This window comes from Rutidosis leptorrhynchoides, chromosome 11 (assembly GCF_046630445.1).
Source record: "Rutidosis leptorrhynchoides isolate AG116_Rl617_1_P2 chromosome 11, CSIRO_AGI_Rlap_v1, whole genome shotgun sequence".
Taxonomy (NCBI): domain Eukaryota; kingdom Viridiplantae; phylum Streptophyta; class Magnoliopsida; order Asterales; family Asteraceae; genus Rutidosis; species Rutidosis leptorrhynchoides.
Window position 1 is genome coordinate 41,100,184 of NC_092343.1, and position 17,931 is coordinate 41,118,114.

Below are 17,931 nucleotides of genomic sequence, written 5' to 3' on the forward strand. Positions count from 1 at the left end.
AGAGAACTCTAATGGTGTCAATTTTAGCCACCGGTGAAAAAGTCTCGGAATAGTCTATCCCATAAGTCTGAGTATATCCCTTGGCAACTAGCCGGGCTTTATATCTTTCAATTGTGCCATCTGGTTTGTGTTTTATTGTAAACACCCAGCGACATCCTACTGGCTTCTTCTCGTGGGGAAGAATACATTTTTCCCATGTATCACTTTTCTTCAAAGCTTCCATTTCAACTTTCATTTCATTTCTCCAGTTTTTTGATTTCAACGCTTGTTCTATGAAAGTTGGTATTTCTTCAGAGTATATCGCGGAATTGAATTTCTTTGCTTCTTCTGATAAATTTCCTTTTGCTATATTTGCCATCGGATATCTCGATCTAAGAGCTTCTTTCTCGGGATCATATCTTTTAGGTGGAACTCCCCTGTTAGCTCTTGGAGGAAGTACATAACCTTCATTTTGACTTGCAGCTGGTTCATCTAGAATTTGTTGACTTGATTCCTGACTTGAACTTCTTTGTGGTTCTTCGGGAATTTGTTGAGTCGATTCATGAGTTGAACTTTGTGGTTCGTCGGGAATTTGTTGAGTCGATTCATGAGTTAAACTTTGTGGTTCGTCGGGAATTTGTTGAGTCGATTCATGATTTGAACTTTGTGGTTCGTCGGGAATTTGAGTTTGTTGAGTCGATTCAGTTTGACTTGAACATTTTGGTTCGTTGTGTGCTGGATTCTCGGTTTCAACATCTTGTGATGTGTTGATAGTGTGATTTATTTCTTCTGATGAGGGAATCCTTTCTAACCAACTCACAGTGTCATTAGTTTCAATCTCCCCCTCACTTGTGTGTTGGGGACCATAATAATATTCAGTCTCAAGAAAGTCACAATTCATTGTAGTGAATATGTGACGTCTTTTCGGGCTGTAGCATCTATACCCTTTTTGGTTTACCCCATACCCAACAAAAACACATTTTTCAGCACATGGGTCAAGTTTAGTTCGTTCTTGTTTAGGTATGTGAACGAAGATAGAACACCCAAATATTCTAGGTTTGATAGTAAGATTAGACGGGAGTTCATGAAATTTGGAAAGTGCTTGAAGTGGAGTTTGCAGATCAAGAATTTTGGTCGGAAGTCGATTTATAAGGTAAGTTGCTGTGGCAAGTGCTTCCGGCCAAAAACTTCTCGGGACATTTGATTCTATTAGGAGAGCCCGCGTTATTTCTAAAATAATACGATTTTTCCTCTCGGCTACTCCATTTTGTTCAGGGGTGTGAGCACACGAAGTTTGATGAATAATTCCTTTTTCTTGACAAAATTGTTTCATAGAGGTGTTTACAAATTCTCCTCCATTGTCTGATCTTAAAACTTGTACGTTTCTTTTATATTGAGTTTGAATCATAGTATAAAATGTAGAGAATTTTTCAAACACTTCCGATTTATTTGTTAAAAAATAAGTATAGGTCATGCGTGTACAATCATCAATAAAAAGTAAAAAAATAGCGAAGGTTTTTGCCCCCATTAATTGGAGAAGGACCCCACACATCAGAGTGAATTAATGAAAACAGAATATTTTTCCTTGTTTTACTAGGTTTAAAAGTATTTTTATGACTTTTGGCCAAAATACAAGTCTCGCAAGTTAAAACGGTATTTGGTGGAAATAATTTTGGAAAAAGAAGATTTAAATAACTTGCGGAAGCGTGACCTAACCTTCTATGCCATAGCCAAGCCTCCCTATCAGGTGTTCCGTGTGCAAACATCACGGTACCTTGTTGGGTTACTTCGTCCACATAGTATAACCCACCCCGTTTGGTGCCACGTCCAATAATCACCCCGGTTCTAATATCTTGCAATATGCAGAACGTTGGGTGTAGTAATACAGTGCAATTTAGTTCATTTGTAACGTGTCTAACAGATAATAGTTTATGGGACAGATCTGGAATATATAGGCAGTTTGATAGCTTAATGGTTGGGGAAATTTCAATAGTACCTCCCCCTTTGACTTGAACCACCCCACCATTGGCCGTCTAAATTTGATTTTTTCGAGGTTTTGAGTTATAGCAAAAATCAGATTTTCAAATGTCATGGTGTCTGTAGCACCACAGTCAAATATCCATTCACTACTTTTTATGTTTGAAATTGCATTTGCTTTTCCAATTTGAGAAGATTTATTTAAATGATTTAAAGATTTTTGACAAATTGATTTTTTAAGAGAATCTTTATTAAGTAAATAATCAAAGTCAAAAAATTCAACAAGTGAATGTTTCTTTTGTAAATATGCCATTCTCGAATTTAGCATTTTTTTATTTAAGCCAAAATTTAAGTTTAACTTCTCATATAATAAAGAGTCTTGATTTTTTAACTCTTTATTTCTTGAAAGGTGATCTGATGAAATACCATGTGATAAGGTTTTTGCTTTATTACTTTTTATTTTCCCAACCCCTTTACAGTTCATCCTATCAACCATATCATCTATATCATCGATTGCTTTTTCGGAAGATCCAGGAATGGGTCTAAATTCCTATTATCAATTATTTCTTCAAGACAATTGAAGCGATTATGGTTTATCAATGTTGCTTCCTCATCTATCGATTTCAAGTTTCGGGTTCTAGCTCTACCCGATTCATAGCAATTATATGCAACCTTAGGGTTTGAGGGTTTCACCCTCACCCATTTGGTCGATTTGTACGATTGATCCAAGGATTTAAAGTTCGAAGTACCTTTTTTTGAATTCTGAGAGAGTTTGAAGACGCCGTTGTCGGTAACCTCATGGTGGCCGCCGGCCGTCGTCGCCACCTCAGCTGCTTTATTGTCTCCGGCCGCCGTTTTTGTCCCCATCTTTGCCATCTTCAGCCTTGCACCTTCTTGGTAAGCTTTGAATTCTGCAATTCTGATGGTGACCGGTGGTGGTTGACAGAGAACGCTAAGGTAAGTGTTTTTGCTCAACCTTAATTGTTCAGATTTCATATTTTGTATTTTGAAATCATTGCACTGTGTTTGATTAATTGAGCTATCATCATCTCTTGATATGGCAACTTGATTCAAGAAGCTTATTTTCTGCTTCTGTATTTCGGGGCTACCGTCAATTCTTGACATGGCAGCCTAAAAATCGGTAAATGATGAAGCTAAGTTTGTGTTTTGATCCAAGATCAACACCAAAGCTCTGATACCATGTTACAATTGAAGAATTGATATGTAAAACTTGTAAGAATTGATCGTTTGTATTGATTGAAATATATTGATACAAACTGAATTAGTTTTTACAATGAGATGCTAATCTATTTATAAACAAAAAACTAACGGCTAGTTGGTCCTAAAGAGCCGTTGGGAGTTATAGCCGTTGATGGCTTTTATTTATTTTATTTTCTAACACTTTGATGACATGGTTCAGCAATGCAAGTTAAGTTTATATTTTGTTGTTGAACGCCATTTCTTTTTTAGATATTTGTATATGTGGTGGTTGATGCTATACCATTTTTTTTCAGGATGCATGGGCAACGTTAGTGATATGTCAAGGGTGGGATTTGACGATAAAGGAAAGTACTTATTGATGCACAGAAACTTGCCTGCCTACCTGCTGTCGGTACAACTGGATGGAGCTTATTGCAATAGCAACTGGTTTGTGCTTATTGATTAAGTTCTTATAAGTAAGATTGATTAATTGGTACTGTTACCATACAAGGCCTAGTGTAGAGCAGATTATACATAACATTTGAATAACATAATCATGATGTAACAGATTATATCACTTTTGTTTAAATTCTTCTAAGTTTTGACATCAACTATGATTCTTGTCCTAAAATATCATTGTACTTTTCTTTTTTTTTTTTTTTTTTTTTTATGGACAGGTAGTTTGGTGAGTGAAAAGGCGTTTGGTACCACAAAAGATCGGATTTGCTTTATATTGCGCATTGTGCAAACTCAAGGGCTGTTATTCGTAAATTTGAGCATTGATGCATTTGAATGTTTTTGTGATGTCACATTCATTGACTGAATCATTGAAAGTAGTACTTGTTGCAGCAAACTACAATGATTATGTTACTGAAGCTCACTTACATTCGATTAGTCCAAACGCTTGCTTTATGTTCCTTTTTGTTATTTTTATATGTTGTTTTAGTTTAAAGGTTTGGTTCTTCAGTGGCCAATCTTGTTTATTTAGAACTGCAAAACTACACATGAAATGGGTGGGGCTGTCCACAAACATGTGGTGTAATTATTGGCAAAGGTGTTGAAACCATATAAATTTCTAAAACAAGATTTGGAGCAGACATGAAACGGGTGGGGCTGACCACAAACTCCTGTTTGTACATTTTTGATTTACAAATCATTTTTTTAAATGAATGCTATACTATGTAAACATTTGCATTGACCTTCTCGTAACTGCAGCACACAAGTTTTTTCCAAAACTGCAGTGTTCCAATATTTCGATAGGCCAAATTTCAGGATCCTCCTGTCTTGTCTCATGGTGTCCATATTGGGGGTTTCTTTCATCTTCCCCATCAGGATTCCACCTCTTTTTGTTTATATGATTTCTATCCTGCTTTAGGACATGGATTTGAAATCATTAGGTTTCGACTCTTATAGTATTGTGTTTGCGTTTGTTAAGTTTATTTAGTTAGGGGTTTGATTTGATTTATTTAGAGCTTTTGCTTTGCTTGCTTGATTTTTGCAGCAGGATAATAGGAGTGTTGTTTGGGTCTATTGTTAAAGCTGATCGACCCCATCAAAATGATGGATGGATGATCCGTAGATATTTAACTTGGCAAGGTACGTTTCAGTTGAGTAATAAATTTTTATAATTCTGTGGAAGTTAATGTGTCTGCATTTTGTTTTTAAGCATTCGTGTGCAATTTAGTATAGCTAGATTCAGTTTTGTTTGGAGTTTACTATGGATGGATGAGGATTATTCTAGGGTCTAGGGTTTAGAGTTTAGCGTTTAGGGTTTAGAGTTTAGGGTTTAGGGTTTAGGGTTTAGGTTCACCTCTTGACTTTTCAGTTAGCCCACTTGTATCTATAAAAAGGCCTAGTGTAGAGCATATTATTATTATTATACATGACATTTGAATAACAAAACACTTCAGTTTACTTTTTTATTGTCTTTGATTTATTTCTGAGTACCCATTCAATAACCAGCTAGTGCAACTATATATGATCTTGCTTACTGTATTAGACAGCAGCCTCCTAATCGTTCCTAAATATTATAAGAAAAGATTATAAAAGCATTGAAAGGAAATTAGGTCATCCTGTCGTTAATGTCTAACTACTAGAACAAGAAAGCACACACATTGTATGATAAATCTAAATTCGATACAACAAAAGTATGGATTCAAATTTGATAAGAAAGCAGCTAATTAAGACTTCTCCTCCGCCTCCTCCATAAGTTGTTCAATTGAGTATTCTTGATTGTATCCGAGATAACAATCTGAAATGAGAAGCAGCTTCATTCCCTACCAACAAAGGCAATAAAAAGCAAATGAAGAATTCATCTTATAGCAAGTGATTTTACTTTTAGGTGTTTCTGAAACCGCAGTGATGCTTGTTGTGTAAAAAGAGATAAAAGATTTTTTTTTTTTCGAAATGCTGGTCCGAAATGGAAGAAATAAAATTAACTGGAAACTGGTTATGCCTTGCGGTAACTGCATGCAAGTCTTAACAAGACGATGATTAGTCATAGAAATCCTTTTGAGAGCATGTAATTCAGAGGTAATGGTGTTCCCAAGAACCAGCCACCAGGCTTCCTCTTTTAACTGGAAAAAAGAAAAGAAATTCGGGTGAGTGAAAATTAATTAGAAAAAAAATTGTGATATATAATACTAAACAGTACAAGTATTGAATATATATATATAGCTACCTCCGGAAAACGAGGGGTAAAAGTTGTGGCAGTTGGTCCGCGGTTGGATAACTCTACTAATTGGACGTTGAGACTGGAGGTGTTTTCACCGGCAACAACCCTACCTCGAATTCTGAGTTTGACTTGTATACGGGGAAAAGGTTGTAGATCCTGATCGAATAATGAGAAACAACAGCTATGAGGTGTACACGCAATAGATATGACAAGTTACCCGACCCAACCAATTTGCTACCTACTAGCTCGAATGAAATAAAAAAAGATGACCTGTTACAACCAATGCAATACTTCTGCTTAATTAATTTACCTGTTTTAGTTTTGGAAATCTATACTGCCATCTTATCCTCTGGTCATCCATCATCAGCTGTTGTATAGTAGAAACACCTTCTTGTTGTAATAAACTCACAAGCTCTTCAGTCATGCATGGAAGCATTCGCAGTGCAGAATCCTTCTCAAACCACATGCCCTGATATTAATTGCACAGTACCACCAACAAAAACCATTAGCATGAGAAGCTTAATTAGTGTTTGTAAAATACCCCAATTTAGTGTTTGAAAATATCTAAAACCAATATGAGACACAGGGCCAGCAAAGAAACTAACATGAGAAAACTAGATTACCTGCATAACCATCTGAAGAAGATGCATACAAGTAATGGAACTTGATAGCCATCCACTATTCGCACATACGTCTATCATTGCTTGAATTATACGTATACTCTGACCCAACACTGACTTTAAGTCTGTGTAATAGTCGCTGATAGGCAACTCTAGTTCACAGAAATGTGCCTGCACAAATTATGATATCTTGTTGTAGCCTAAAATCTTTTTTACTAACATATTATTGATGCTTGCTGAACTGAAATAGCAAATTTGCTTTAACATGTGGATCATTAAGGCGTTGCTTGTCTACTGCATATGGAACTTTTTCAGACAATGCTTCATTGAAAGTTTCCTGAATAACAGAAAAAAGGCGGGTAAGCCTCTGATAAATTTGCATACAACTATACAATGTAATAAGCAAAGTTAGGATATGTTGCCGGCCATATAATGTCATTGTTTGCCCACATATTATACACACGTACTTATATATATTGCCTCAATTGAAGAGCTTGTGCAAGAGTTATGCTCGGTTTCAAATCAAGTCTAATTGTCGAATAAGCCGAACAAATGAAGTTGGTCGCTGACTTAGATGACAAGCTTTCGGTTAAACAGCAATGTACCATATTGACAAACACTCGTAACTTATGCATCTTAAAACCTTATAATTTTTCTCCTACCCAAGGTTGAAAAAGATGTGAGACGGTGCTGAAACGTTAGCGACCTCAAAACGTCGCAACGGAAAAAACGGGGTCGAAACGGATGTTGACTAACGTGACTTATTTATATATAATATAAAAATATATATATTTATATATATATATATATATATATATATATATATATATATATATAAATATAAAGTTGACCGTTTTTTTCCGTCTTTGACCGTTTTTTACCGTTTTTTAGCGTTGTTGACCGTTTTATAAGCGTTGACCGTCTTTTTTCCGTTTCAAGGCCCGTTGCAACGATAGTAAGGCAAATCCGTTGCGGCATCCGTTTCGGCCGTCTTTTACAACACTGCTCCTACCTACTCCTAGGATGGTTCTTTTGATATATTTCATTTGTTTATAAATAATATGGCTATAGTTTGTACAAAAACCCAATTAGATTAGTACCAAACCATGTAGTACATGAACTAAAGAAATAAAATTCAGATATGTATGACGTATATTCTAGTAATATGTATGAAAAAAAAACATTTCGAAACACTTACTATATTATGAATGAAATCTACAATATCTACAATATTATATCAAAATGACGTAAAATTTAATACATTAATTTAAAGAATATAATTTTTTTGATAAGTGTTCTGCATATAATTTAAAATGGATATTAACGAATATTCAAGTACTTAATGGTTATGAGAGTACTTCAACAGTTCAACATTGAATGTTAAAACGCTCTATGAATGCTGAATAGCATTCAGCACTAAACTATTTTACTATAAGGCAATCAAATGTATACCAACACCGAACAACATATATGTAATTATATCAAAAAGATATATATATATATATATATATATATATATATATATATATATATATATATATATATATATATATATATATATATATATATATATTAAATATACATATTGTAAATACACGTATTTAAGAATAATAAAAACAATTAATCAATTAAATACTATAAAGTAGGCAAGTAAAGTACAAAATAAATCTTAATAAAGGAATACAAACTTTAAACAATCGAAAGTCATTGTATACAAATAGAAGTACTCCATTCGTCTCAAAGAAGAATGAGAGTAAAAATGAAATCTATAATTGCAAATATAGATATAGATAATGGAGACTATAACGTAATTAAATTATCAATACATAAATCATGACAGTAGAAACTATTGAAAGGGACTCAGGTTCCCTCATTTATGATTTATGATGGACGGGAAGAGGTTTCCGGTTCCAATCTTGTCCAGGTTCACATTTTGTGGTAGGTAGGGAAGAGTTGGAAACAACGACAGAGTAATCCAGCTCGACTCTATACATCAGATTATGGGGTTGGAATATTCGTCATCACGGGTATCCCGAACAGGGAAAAACCTTGTGACTTCTATGATGGACGAGGAGTTGGCCATATTCAAAAGCAGCATCTCAAACAAAAAATGTTTTGTGATTTTCCTTCTATATATTTGGAATTACCTCATTATGACGGACGTGGAGTTGGTCATATTCAGAAGCAGCATACAGTATAAATTTGAACAAGCCGAGGTTGAGCTTGATATATTAGGCTCGAAACGAGTTGAGCTCGAGCTCTTTGAATCTTTTTAAGCGAGACAAGCTCGAGCCGAACTGAGCTTGACTCGGCTAATTTACACCCCTATCCAAGGCTCAAATTTTAGAGTCTTTTTTTATACCATTTCTACTATAATTTATTACGGTGGTAAATCACAATTACTCTTTTTAGGAATCAAATTTCAAGTATTGTACCTATTCATAATAAAAATTAACTATCATTTTCCTTTTTTATGATTGTCCCCTAATATATTTGAAATTACCTCATCATGACGGACGGGGAGTTGGTCATATTCAGAAGCAGCAGACAGTAGTACATTGAGGAAAACCTGCAAGAAAGATGGGATAGTACAAGAATCATTAAGTCCAACAGTACACTTAGAACTAGAGTCGACAATGCGGATGGATGGATATAGATATTGTTGAGAAAAGTGACACCGAATTATAGCAAACCGCTAGTAATACTTGAAATAATGACAAAAAGGGAACACCGAGATTTAACGTGGAAAACCCCAATAGGGTAAAAACCACGGGCAAGGAAAGAAACGCTTCACTAATAAGAATAATAGGAATTACACTTCTCTCTAATTACAAGGATAAGTACTAATCTTTATATCTCTTGTAGTTAGTAGACTAAACACTCAAACTCTCTATTAACTCTTTTAGTACATAAGATTGAAGAAGTATTTTGGGATGGATTGAATGTGCTTCATGGTGTGTGTATTTATAGTGTTAGAATTGTGGTTGGTGAGAGTTAGGTACGTACATATCTTCATAATAATGTGGCCTCAATATTTGACCACACCTACCATCATTCACCAACCATTCACCAACCTCCACTTATTATTTTAACAACAATCTCCCACTTAAAGATTCGATTGAAGCTCAATCAATCTTCACATGATAATCCTTCCTTGCCAATGATGTTGCTTACGTCTCTGCTAGGCCGCATGAGGAACGGCACCAAATAAACTTGTCACGGTTGATTGACTTTGTTAGAAAATCAGCTACATTGTCGTCAGTATGAATTTTCTGCATATCCACGGTTCCTTCTTCCACTTTCTCACGAACGAAGTGATACTGAACTCGTATATGCTTTGTCTTTGAATGAAATGCCGGATTCCTTGCCAGATGCAAGGCACTCTGGTTGTCACAAAATAGAGTGATATTCTTTTGTTTGTGCCCGAGTTCCTCCAACAACATCTTCAACCATACTGCCTCTTTAGTAGCTTGAGTAGCTGCTACATATTCTGCTTCTGTTGTTGATGTCGCCACAACTGACTGCAGTTTTGAAATCCAACTTACTATTCCACCACAAAGTGTGAAAACATATGCAGTGGTAGATTTACTTTTATCGATATCACCTGCATAATCTGAATCAACATACCCTTTGACAATAAATTTCGGTTCCCCATAACATAATGCAACATCTAAGGTTCCCTTGATATATTTAAGGATCCTCTTTACCGCATTCCAATGCTCTTTACCAGGATTCGCCATGTATCGACTAACTACTCCCACTGCATGTGCAATGTCTGGTCTTGTACATATCATTGCAAACATTAAACTTCCCACTGCTGATGCATACGGTACTCGAGACATCTCCTTCCTCTCGTCTTCACTGCTAGGACACATAACGGAGGATAACTTAAGATTAGTAGGAAGCGGGGTTGAGATTGGCTTACTATCTTGCATATTGAAACGCTCCAAGATTTTCCTCAAATAATTCTTTTGAGAAAGCCAAATCTTCCTATTATCTCTGTCTCGGTGAATTTGCATCCCTAGAATCTTGTTTGAGGCACCCAAGTCTTTCATTTCAAACTCCCTAGCCAATTGAGCCTTCAGCTTATTAATACGATCTTTGTTGGGGCCTGCAACCAACATGTCGTCTACATATAACAGCAAAATGACAAAATCATTGTCCCCAAACCTCTTGAAATATGCACAAGGGTCTGCATAAAGTCTATTATATTCAAGGCTCATTATGAAAGAATCAAATCTCTTGTACCAACATCTCGGCGCCTGTTTGAGACCATACAGAGATTTCTTTAACATGCAAACCAAGTTCTTTTTTTCTTGTAGTTCAAAACCTTCTGGTTGAAGCATATAAATTTCTTCTTCAAGATTTCCATGAAGAAATGCAGTTTTCACATCTAGCTGCTCTAGATGCAAATTAAATGTAGCACACATCGCTAGAACTACTCGAATTGTTGTAAGTCGAACCACATGAGAAAATATTTCATTAAAGTCTTTACCTTCTTTCTGAGCATATCCTTTAACCACCAGTCTTGCACGATACCGCTCCACTTGATCATCGCCATTTCGCTTGATCTTATACACCCATTTATTTCCAATAGGTTTTCTACCTTTCGGCAATGGCACAAGTTCCCATGTTGGATTTTTATGAAGAGCTTCAATTTCTTCCTGCATAGCTGTCATCCACTGAGATGCATCTGAATGATTTAGTGCCTCGCGAAGAGTTGTTGGCTCTCCTTCCTCTGTTAGAAGACAATATGCAACATTGCTTTCTATAATATAATCTGAGTGCCACCCTGGACGTTTCCTTTCCCGATTAGAAATACGAGTCGCTGGAGCTTCATCAACTATTACTTGATTTTCATCGTGCTCTGGTACTGCTTCAGAAGAATCTTTATGAAATTCATTACCCACCTGTATCGGTATAGTTTCTTTTGAAGTGCTAACATCTTCAAGATCTTTGTCTTCTGTAAAGACAACATCTCTGCTGATGACTACTTTGTGGGCAGTGGGGTCCCACAAGCGATACCCCTTAACTCCATCAGCATACCCCAAGAACAAACACTTTCTGGACTTCGGATCCAACTTTGTCATTTCTTGAGAATTGTACATTACGTACACAGGACTTCCAAATACATGAAGGTCAGAATAATCAACTGGTTTTCCAGTCCACATTTCCATCGGCGATTTCAACTCAATTGCAGTTGATGGTGACCGATTTATCACGTAACAGGCAGTACTTACTGCTTCTGCCCAGAATGATTTTCCCAAGCTTGCAGTTGCCAACATCGCCCTTGTTCTATCTAACAAGGTTATGTTCATCCGCTCTGCCACTCCGTTTTGTTGAGGAGTGTATGCTGTTGTGAACTGCCTTTTGATACCTTATTGTTTGCAAAACTTATCAAATTCATCACCAGTGTATTCTCCTCCATTATCTGTCCTCAAACACTTGATCTTTTTACCAGATTCAAGTTCAACCCGCGCTTTGTAAACTTTGAAAACTTGAAACACATCTGCTTTCCTCTTGATTGGGTACACCCAACATTTCCTAGTGTAATCATCAATAAATGATACAAAATACTTTGCTCCTCCTAGGGATTGAACTGGTGCTTGCCACACATCAGAGTGAACCAATTCTAGAATCAATTTACTTCTAGAATTTGATGTGTTAAACTCAGGCGATGCTGCTTGCAGATTACACAATGCTCACACAAAGGTAGCGATACCTTTGTAAGACCAGGAATAAGATTTCTTTCAACAAGAATCTTCATACCTTGTTCAGACATGTGTCCAAGCTTTTGATGCCATGTCATAGCAACTTTATCACTTGAACTATTTGAAGCAACAGATGCTTCCGATTCCTGTACCGTCTCGCCTTTCAGAATGTATAAATTAGCACCCACCTTTTCTCCTTTCATAAGTACAACCGCGCCTTTCTTGATTATCATGATCTTCTCATGTATCACCACCTTACAACCAAAATCATCCAATTGTCCTAAAGACAATAAGTTCTTCTTCAAACCCTCCACGTGTCGCACACCTTGAATAGTACGAACTGTACCATCATGCATCTTCAAAACGATATCTCCAATTCCAATGATCTTTAGTTCATGATCATTGCAACTGTATACAGATCCTCCTGAGATACGTTCATATTGTTTGAACCATTCTCTTCTATGGGTCATGTGAAAAGTAGCTCCCGAGTCAAATAACCAGACATCAACAAATGTCTTTCTACCTTCATTTGCTACCACTGCCTCACTAATCAAAGCAGTCCCATCATCTGAAGTGCTTGCAATATTTCCTTGAGAATTTGATTTATTTAAACTCTGACAATCCTTCTTCAGGTGACCTTTCTTGCCACAATTGTAGCATGTATAGGTCTTCTTCTTTTTAGACTTCGGTTTACCATGATTGTGACTCCCACTTGGGCCACGTTCCGTTGATCTCCCTCCTGACACCACCAAGGCCTCCACTTGTCGTGAACCGACATGTTTGTCCTCCTTGTTATTGCGCCGATTTTCTTCTTCTAGAATAGCAGCCGCAACTTCATCATAGACTAGATACTCCGAGAGAACATTATTGGTTAAGTTAATAATGAGTTGATCATACGAGTCAGGTAGACTCTGAAGTAAAAGTTCAGCACGTTCTTTTGGCTCTATATTGCAACTTAATGAAACGAGTTGAGAAAATAGAGTATTCAAAGAATTAATGTGCTCATTAACTGAAGTAGATTCATTCATGCGTAGCGCATAAAGTTTCCTCTTAAGGAATATCTTGTTGTGGAGTGATTTGGTCTCGTACAATTTTACGAGGTGATCCCAAATCTCTTTCGCCGTCTTCTTTTCTTCTATGCTAGACAAAACACCATCTGCCAGTGCCAGATGAAGATTTGCGATAGCCTGGCCGTCCATCTCTTCCCATTTTTTATCAGTGACTTCGGCGGAACGTCCACTGATGGCCGCCAAACACTTATCCTTTCTCAGGATAGCTTTCATCTTTAGTTTCCATAACGAGAAGTTACTCCCGTTGAACTTTTCAATTTCGAATTTCGTAGACATTGCTATAATCACAGTCTTCTTTTCGACAATACTATTTTTCTGAGAAATAGTACCCGGGAACTTTTATCGAGTGAAATTAATCTTACTTATTTTCTGATGTGGACGATCCACTCCCGTGGCAACCACAGAGCATACGATAAGTAGATTAATACACACTAGATATTAGACCTTAGCTCTTGATACCACTTGTTGAGAAAAGTGACACCGAATTATAGCAAACCGCTAGTAATACTTGAAATAATGACAAAAAGGGAACACCGAGATTTAACGTGAAAAATCCCAATAGGGTAAAAACCACGGGCAAGGAAAGAAACGCTTCACTAATAAGAATAATAGGAATTACACTTCTCTCTAATTACAAGGATAAGTACTAATCTTTATATCTCTTGTAGTTAGGAGACTAAACACTCAAACTCTCTATTAACTCTTTTAGTACATAAGATTGAAGAAGTATTTTGGGATGGATTGAATGTGCTTCATGGTGTGTGTATTTATAGTGTTAGAATTGTGGTTGGTGAGAGTTAGGTACGTACATATCTTCATAATAATGTGGCCTCAATATTTGACCACACCTACCATCATTCACCAAACATTCACCAACCTCCACTTATTATTTTAACAACAGATATGGTAACGAGTCCAAATGCTTTTTCCCCTAAGAAGTAAAATTATATATTTATATATAACATTTACAGTGTAAAATACGATTGCTTCGGAGCATTATATAATTTCATTAATCTAACTCTAAATGAAAGGGTATAGTATAGACGGTTTCATGCATATAAAATTAGCTACGGGCGACTTTCAACGACTTACACCGAATTTAACTAGATTTCTTAGACTAACTTGTTTATTTTACTGGTTTGACTCATTATTTATATATTTATAACCCAAATAGACCATATATATATGACAAAATAGCTTAGCAAGTTGTTCAGTAAAGAGATAAACAAGTCTTTTTACTTACCTCAAGAGAAGTATGTGGCCCTAAATTTAAAGCGAACATTGAAATTGTTAGAAATAATATGACTTACATGTTTGGGTAATTGACTTTAGGATCAGAAGAGTCAATCTTCATCACTTCCCAATATAGAAGATCACAAGTGTACATGTGGGACAGCTTCAACGGCTAGAGCACGCTGCACTACACAACATCTTTCCACAATTGCAAAAGGGGTTCCAAAAGTCATATTGGATCCAATCCTTTTTTAGAAATAGCTGTTGTAGCTTCTTGTGTATAAAACACATATCAAATGTAACATAAAAATCCAATTCTATTATATCAAATAAATCTATTATTCAATACAAGATCAGATTATCAATTATCATTATCAAATTATCAATTGAAACATGGTATCAAAGCTAACGGTGAAAATCTGAGATCAATTCACTCGTGTTTTTAGCTTCAATCATTTACCAGGATCAAAATCGAGCCGCCATGTCAATAATCGACGGTAGCTCAATATTGAGGAAGCAAAAAACTAGCTTCTTAAATCAAGATAAAGTTATTAATCAAGCTGCCATGTCAAATAATGACGGTAGCAAAATAACTTACCTAGATGTTCTGTGTCAAACACCAACTATTGTCAAAACTGAAAACACTCCTGCAAATCGTCATCAACCACAACCATTGAATTGTGTGTATTGCAGAAGAATAAATCACACTTAATCAATTGTTTCAAACTTATTGGTTATCCCAAGGGGTGGAATAAACAAGGAAACGATGGAAGGGTGATGAGAGTAACAAATGCTGCCATGGGGTCACCAGGAATAGCAGCTCTGAATCATCTCAGAAAATAACAAGAGGTACTCTTACTTCATTGCCCCAATCTCACAAATCAACCAAATGGGTGAGGGTTAAACCCTCAAACCCTAAAATCATTGAACCTGTTCATAGAAAAGTGAAAAAGGAAAATTCAAATTGGTTCCCTAAATCAGCTTCCTTTACTCATCTTAATCGTTTTCATAGCTTGCAATCAATTGAAGAAGGGGATTTAAACCCCAATCTCCGATCACCACCTGACCAAACGAATGGGAACCCTAATTTTGGATCTTGTTTCTGTCGTATAGACAAAGAAAAAGAAAAACAGATCGACCACTCGACCAATTTTAGAACCATTAATAAAGAAAAGAGAGAATTAAACCTCTTTGTTCAATCAGACTTGTCATGTATTGAAAAAAGGTTAAAGATGATAAAGGGGGTTTTGAACCCACGCGTATGTGGTATAGATGAATCTGGGAATTCACAAACCAGGTTGGGAAAAGGAAACGATAAAGGGTGGTTGAAAAAAGGAACGGGTGGGATGGAATTAATAAATTGTACCCGTAATAAATTGGGTATGGGATATGGCTATATTGGACCACAAAAAAATAATAAGAGCCTTTTTAAAAACCCAAATAATATTAATTGGGCTAAAACCAATATTGGGCCTGACGTTTCTCAACAGAAAACTAAGCTCAACTTTTCTAAAATCCAAAATTTAAAATTTTTTGTTAAAAAGGCCAACTTTTTGAAATTAAATAACTTTGATAAGACCCAAATTACTAATCAGGCCCAAAAGTCGAACGTTCTTAATGTCGAAAATTTTGAAAATAAAAATTTAACTAATAACTTATGGTGTATGGGAAAAGCTAATATTATTTCAAATAACGTTAAAAATAACGAATGGATTTTTGATTGTGGTGCTACTCATACCATGAGTTTTGAAAAATCTGATTTTTATGCTCAATCAAAACCACGGGTTAGTAAAATTCAAACGGCCAACGGAGGTGTTGTGCAAGTTGAAGGGGCCGGGAAAATTGAAATCACACCGACTATGAACTTATCTAATTGTTTATATATTCCAACCTTGTCACACAAACTTTTATCAGTTAGTCACGTGACAAAAGAGTTAAATTGTTCCGTTTTACTACACCCCTCGTTTTGTATCCTTCAAGATATTCGAACTGGGGTGATTATTGGACGTGGCACCGAACGGGGCGGGTTGTACTATGTGAAAGAAGTAACCCAACAAGGTAACGTGATGCTTGCTCACGGAACACCTACGAGGGAAGCTTGGTTATGGCATAGGAGGTTGGGTCACCCATCTGCCTGATACTTACATGCTTTATTTCCAAGTCTTTTTCCATCAAACGTTACTTTAAATTGTGAAATTTGTATTTTGGCTAAAAGCCACCGAAGTACTTTTAAACCGAGTAATACAAGAAAAGATGTTCCTTTTGCTTTAATCCATTCGGATGTTTGGGGTCCTGCACCGGTCACTGGCGGAAAAAGCTTCCGATATTTTATCCTATTTATTGATGATCATTCTCGCATGACCTGAATTTATTTTTTAACTCACAAATCGGAAGTATTTGAAATTTTTTCTCATTTTTATAAAATGGTTAAAACCCAATTTAATAAAAACATACAAATGTTAAGATCCGATTGAAAGGACCCGTCCTAATCCATCCGGACGAAGTCCATATTGATTACAAACGATTCCCAATAGTTGATTACATCGCGAGGTACTTGACCTCTATATGATACATTTTACAAACATTGCATTCGTTTTTAAAAGACAAACTTTCATTTACATCGACAGTTAATAGCATGCATACCATTTTATAATATATCCATCTATAATTGACTTAATAATAATCTTGATGAACTCAACGACTCGAATGCAACGTCTTTTGAAATATGTAATGAATGACTCCAAGTAATATATCTAAAATGAACAAATGCACAGCGGAAGATTTCTTTCGTACCTGAGAATAAACATGCTTTAAAGTGTCAACCAAAAGGTTGGTGAGTTCATTAGTTTAACATAAATAATCATTTCCATCATTTTAATAGACCACAAGATTTCATATTTCCATTTCTCATAATCATATGTCCCATGCATAGAGACAAAAATATCATTCATATGGATTGAACACCTGGTAACCGACATTCACAATATGTATATAAGAATATCCCCATCATTCCGGGATCCTCCTTCGGACATGATATAAATTTCGAAGTACTAAAGCATCTGGTACTTTGGATGGGGCTTGTTGGGCCCGATAGATCTATCTTTAGAGATCGCATCAATTAGGTTGTCTGTTCCCTAATTCTTAGATTACCAGACTAAAAAGGGCGATATTCGGTTTAATAATCCAACCATAGAATGTAATTTTAAGTAATTGTGTCTATTCCGTAAAACAGTTATAAAAGTTGCGCATGTATTCTCAGCCCAAAAATATAAAAGGGTAAAAAGGCAAATGAAACTCACCTAATGTATTTTGTAGTAAAAATACATATGACTATATTGAACGTCAGAACAATGCAGGGTTGACTTCGGATTCACGAACCTATATCATTTGTATATATATTAAAATGTATATTCGTAATCGAACAAATTTATATGTTATATCTTTGATTATATATTATACTTATTTAG

General features: G+C 35.8%; 1 protein-coding gene across 1 annotated transcript; it reads right to left on the reverse strand.

The window, feature by feature from the left end:
* Positions 1 to 5,336: 5,336 nt before the first annotated feature.
* On the reverse strand, positions 5,337 to 7,058 carry LOC139874478 (DExH-box ATP-dependent RNA helicase DExH14-like). The gene is made up of 7 exons (XM_071861906.1): positions 6,931 to 7,058; positions 6,716 to 6,836; positions 6,454 to 6,621; positions 6,141 to 6,299; positions 5,837 to 5,986; positions 5,640 to 5,732; positions 5,337 to 5,432 (listed from the first exon to the last, which is right to left on the reverse strand). The coding sequence occupies exons 1-7, from the start codon at positions 7,056 to 7,058 to the stop codon at positions 5,337 to 5,339; spliced, it is 915 nt and encodes a 304-aa protein (XP_071718007.1).
* Positions 7,059 to 17,931: the final 10,873 nt, after the last annotated feature.